The sequence below is a fragment of the Crocuta crocuta genome, unplaced genomic scaffold (assembly GCF_008692635.1).
Source record: "Crocuta crocuta isolate KB4526 unplaced genomic scaffold, BGI_CrCroc_1.0 scaffold139, whole genome shotgun sequence".
NCBI classification, from domain to species: domain Eukaryota; kingdom Metazoa; phylum Chordata; class Mammalia; order Carnivora; family Hyaenidae; genus Crocuta; species Crocuta crocuta.
Genome location: NW_027533258.1, coordinates 11,549,488 through 11,554,039, shown reverse-complemented (window position 1 = coordinate 11,554,039; position 4,552 = coordinate 11,549,488). Strand labels below are relative to the sequence as shown.

At 58.5% G+C, this 4,552-nt stretch overlaps 1 protein-coding gene across 1 annotated transcript in view; it reads left to right on the top strand.

Annotated features, from left to right (window-relative positions):
- The first annotated feature begins 1,173 nt into the window (after nt 1–1,173).
- Nucleotides 1,174–4,552, top strand: part of TEKT1 (tektin 1) — a 13,706-nt gene continuing 10,327 nt past the window's right edge. The window contains exon 1 of the mRNA XM_077746684.1: nt 1,174–1,385. Within this exon, the coding sequence (XP_077602810.1) occupies nt 1,196–1,385 (190 nt within the window). The 5' untranslated portion in view covers nt 1,174–1,195. The remainder of the gene's footprint in view (nt 1,386–4,552) is intronic.

Genomic DNA, 4,552 nt, shown 5'->3' with positions numbered 1-4,552 from the left:
CCAGGCGCAGGGCTCCGTCCCCAGGCACGGAGCTGTGGTCGCGGTCCCCCGCCTGGTACCTGGCGCCGGCTAGTCTCTGCCTCAGCGAGGCCTCAGGGTCCGCGCCTGCGCAGAGCCCCGGCTGCAGCCCCGCCCCCTTGGCCTGGGTCACGCGTCCCCGGTTGCCGCGGAGACGCGCCGTTGACCCGCGGGTTCCGCGAAGCCAGGAGCAGCTGGTGGGTGAGGGCGCTGCCCGTAAGCCCTGTGGTCCTTGTGGTCGGTGGTTCCGGGAGGCGCCCCGGTGAGTTCAGGGCGCCCACGCTCCCCTCGACCCCGTCCGGCCACCTGTGCATCTCCCGGAGGCTGCTCGGACGCACCAAGGTCTTGGGGTGCTTTTCGAGCCCGCACCCGGACGGACTCGGGGGGCTGTGGGAGGGTGGGAGGTCCAGGGCCCCGAGGGGCGTGCGCGGGCAGGTGTTCCGGGGGGGGGCTGCGTGCGGAGCAGGTGGCGGGGGTCGGGGTGCTCTGGCCCCCGCAAGCCGCCTTCTCCTTTTTCTTTGTCCTACGGAGGGTCTGTTTCTTTCACTTGCCCTGCAGGCTCCAGACCCAGCTGTCAGGGTACAGATGTCGCAGGTGTTGGCTTGTCCAGGAAACGTGGCTGGGCTCCTCTGTAGGCAGAAGCCACTAGAAGTGAACACTGCCCAGGGTCCAGCCATTCTGATGAGTTATAACAGTGCATGCCCGGGGTCACCAAAAGACACGTGTGAGAATATTCCTGGCACTGTCCTGACAGCCCGCACTGGAAGCCCTAACCCAAACACAGTAGGGAAGACAGATACCTGTGGCGCGTTCACGGCCTCCTGAACAAGCCACTCAACAGACCACAGCTATAGGAGCGACCCAGGTGACTCTTATAAACATAACGTTGAGTGAGGGCGGTCAGATGCCGGGGGTCCTGGCTGTGTGATTCCACCTGCACTACGTTAAGAAACAGCAAAGCTGATTTCCAGAGTGGAGCCACCGCAGCGATTGCCCCCCGGGAGCGCAGGTGAAGGGCAGTGACCCGGAGGGAGCGTGAGGTGTGTACAGGTTATGACCCAGGCACTTCTCGGTCTGTATGTCACACTTTAATACAAACTGACATCAAAGAAAGGACAGGTTGCTTTCCGTGAAACTGAAAGTGTGTGCTTTGTGGTCAGGACTTCAGGAAGCTGCGATGGCCAAACTTCTGCAACCTCCGCCCAAGTTCCTGCCGTCCGAGTGGCAGGTGGCTAACAAGAGCCAGTACCACCGAGCAGAGGCCCAGCGGTCCCGCTCCGAGCGCCTGGTGGCAGAAAGCCAGAGGCTTGTGGAGGAGATTGAAAAGACCACAAGAAGGTCTCAAAGCGATGTGAACAAGAAACTAGGTAAGGAGGCCGCACGCGCATGCCTGGATGCGCCGTCGAGGCACAGCCATGGCCCCGTCCACATTCCGCGTTGGCGAATGGCAAGGTGGTGCCCCAAATAGTGGGGGAAACGCGTGCGTTCCTCGGGCTCCGTCTCTGAGTTCACTGCCTCAAGACAGAGGCCCGGAAACCTAGCCCGCTTTCCAGCTCTCCGCGTTCGCTCCTCTCTGGATTCTACGCTCACTTACTGGGGCCTCTAAGCCCATCAGACATGGCTTACAGGGCGGTGCCCTTAAATGAGCTAAACTCATGTAAACATGAAATGAGACAAACAAAACCTCCCAGATGCCAAAGAGGTGACAGCTGGAGGGAAGAGGTGTGGCGGCCGTGCCCTCCCCGAGGCTCCGGGGAGTGCTCACGCCTGCCTCTCCGTGTCTGATGTAGACACATCCCCCCCCCCCCGCCTCCATTGTCACATGATGTCCCCTGTGTGTGTCTGCTCTTCTGTCTTGTTGGAGTGGGGACACCACCCATAAGGGCGGGGAATCTGATTGCACCTGCAAAGCCCCTGCATCCATGTAAGGTCACACGCACCAAGTACTGGCACTTACACACATGCACCCAGGGCGCCCTCTGGCGTGTGCACACGTGTCCCAGCGGGACCTCACGGATCGCGCCCCTGCCCCCGGCGTGTACCTTTCAGACTCTGCTTGGAGAGACCCTCTCAAGGCTCAGTTCTAGAGGTCACATCAAGGGGCTCATCAGTTCTGGGTGAGAGTAGAGCTCACACTGAGCTGAAAGTGCGTGTTTTCGTGTCTGCCTCATGCGCTGTGTCTTCCCAGCGTGTCTCCTGGGCCGCACGCCCGGCAGGTGCCCAGCAAGCAGTACGTTGGGCTCATGAGTAAATTCTAATGACAGAAGTCCAGGAAATCGTGTTCTGAGCACGGAGGTGGCTCAGACAGGGCCATGAAGGTGGAGGCATGCAGCATTGGTGGGGTCCACGCTGGTGTGCGGCGCCTGGGGACGGCGGGGTGCGGGGAGGCTGGCCGAGCTGAGCACGGCTGTGGGTCTGTTCCGTGGGGAGCCAGTTAGATGTGGGGGCAGAGGTGGAGGTTGGGGGTCATCACAGGACAGCAGGACGAGAAGCCGTGGGTGTAGATGAGAGCACTCGAGGGCTGTGCCGACAGAGGAGGCGGGGGATGGACGCGGAGGAGCAGGAGGGGAGCTGGGGACCCCAAGGGGACACCCAGGCCGCAGTGTCACAGGCGAGGAGGTCTTCCACTGTATTGGTGGTTGTGCAAATGTCAGGGAGGCAGAGAGCTGAACAAGTGTGAACTGTGAGTCACAGCTCCAGCAGGGGGCGGCCGTCAATTACAAGCAGGCGCGACGTCAGTGGTGGACTGGACACACATTTGCCTTCCGTCCCTTCAAAAATTCAAACAAAGGTGGGCACCTGGGTGACTTATCCGTTAAGCGTCCGACTTCGGCTCAGGTCATGATCTCACAGTTTGAGTTCGAGCCCCACATCGGGCTCTGTGCTGACAGCTCAGAGCCTGGAGCTGCTTCGGATTCTGTCTCTCCCTCTCTCTCTACCCCTTCCCTGCTTACACTGTCTCTGTCTCTTTCAAAATAAATAAACATTAAAGAATAAAATCCCAACAACATCGTGTATGGCACTGATGAAGAATGTGAGAGCTGGCGGGGGACGGGACTGAAGTGGACACATGGTGGAGACAAAATTCTGCGGCCAGAAAGCGGAAGGTCCAGGCAACACGTGTAGGGACCGCAGGAAGGTGGGGTGGGGACAGGAAGGTGCCCCTGGGGCCTGCTGCAGACTCCCGCTGCGGACGCCGTGCAAGGCTCAAAACCAAAGCGTCCGATACCTCCGAGGCAGGACGTGCAGGGTAGGAGTGGAGACAGACTGTGTGGAAGAGTTTGCAAAGAGCCCCCTCCCCACCGTGGCTCTGTCTCCACCAGCCGAGGGCTCCAGGCCGCAGCCCAGCGTAAACCGGCAAGTCCGCCAGCAGGGAGCTGCGCGTAACACCCCGGGATCATCCGAGGAGGGACCCACGTGCTGTGGCCGGCAGGCCCTGTCCCTGCACGAGAGGTCCGGCCAGCATTTTAGTCTCACATGTAATCAGGTGAGAGTCACCCAGCATTTGAGGAGAGGCTCTAACACGACAGACATCCACACAGACGGATGGACAGTCAGAGAAAAAAAATACACCACAAAGTCTTCAGGAAATTAAGAGAAGACATTCTATCCATAGACCAAGAAGGNATGTAATCAGGTGAGAGTCACCCAGCATTTGAGGAGAGGCTCTAACACGACAGACACCCACACAGACGGACGGACAGTCAGAGAAAAAAATACACCACAAAGTCTTCAGGAAATTGAGAGAAGACATTCTATCCATAGACCAAGAAGAGTCTTAAAAAAGAACATTCAGGGGGCGCCTGGGTGGCTTAGTCGGTTAAGCGTCCGACTTTCGCTTAGGTCACAATCTCACGGTTCATGGGTTTGAGCCCCGCGTCGGGCTCTGTGCTGACAGCTCAGAGCCTGGAGCCTGTTATAGTCTGTGACTCCCTCTCTCTCTGACCGTCCCCTGCTCACGCTGTCACTCTGTCTCTCTCCTAGAAATAAAACATTTAAAAAAAAAGAACATTCAGGGCATAAGAAGTGTTCTTGGGACTCAAAGATGTCAGAGCAGCATATTTTTAAAGACTAAAAGAAGGACTGAAAAAAAGCGTGAGAATCTCTAGGAAGCAGGGGCAAAGAGGGACGGGCGGAGAACAGGAGAGGAGGGCTACGCATCGGGGCCGCGGGGAGGCCCTGTCTGACGGAGGGGACCCCAGGAAATGCCCCGGAAGCAGGGGTCCGTCTCCAGCGCCTGGCACACGTGAGTGAGGCTGACGCTAGGAAGACGGGGAAGAAACCCTGAAGAGCTTCCAGGCGCACAGTCAGGACTCCGGAGCCTCCGACTTCTCTCCAGGGCCCCACACACCAGGGGGAAAGGAAGAGGCTCATCACAATTCTGAATGAAAATTACTTCCAGCCTGTAACCTACACGTAGCCAAACAAAGTCAAACGATGAAGGTGGAATGAAGACTTTTAAAAGTGTCCTGGCCTTGAGTCTCAGGAAATCTTGCTCCAGCAGGTGGAGGGGTGCAAGCAGCAGGAGGGGACC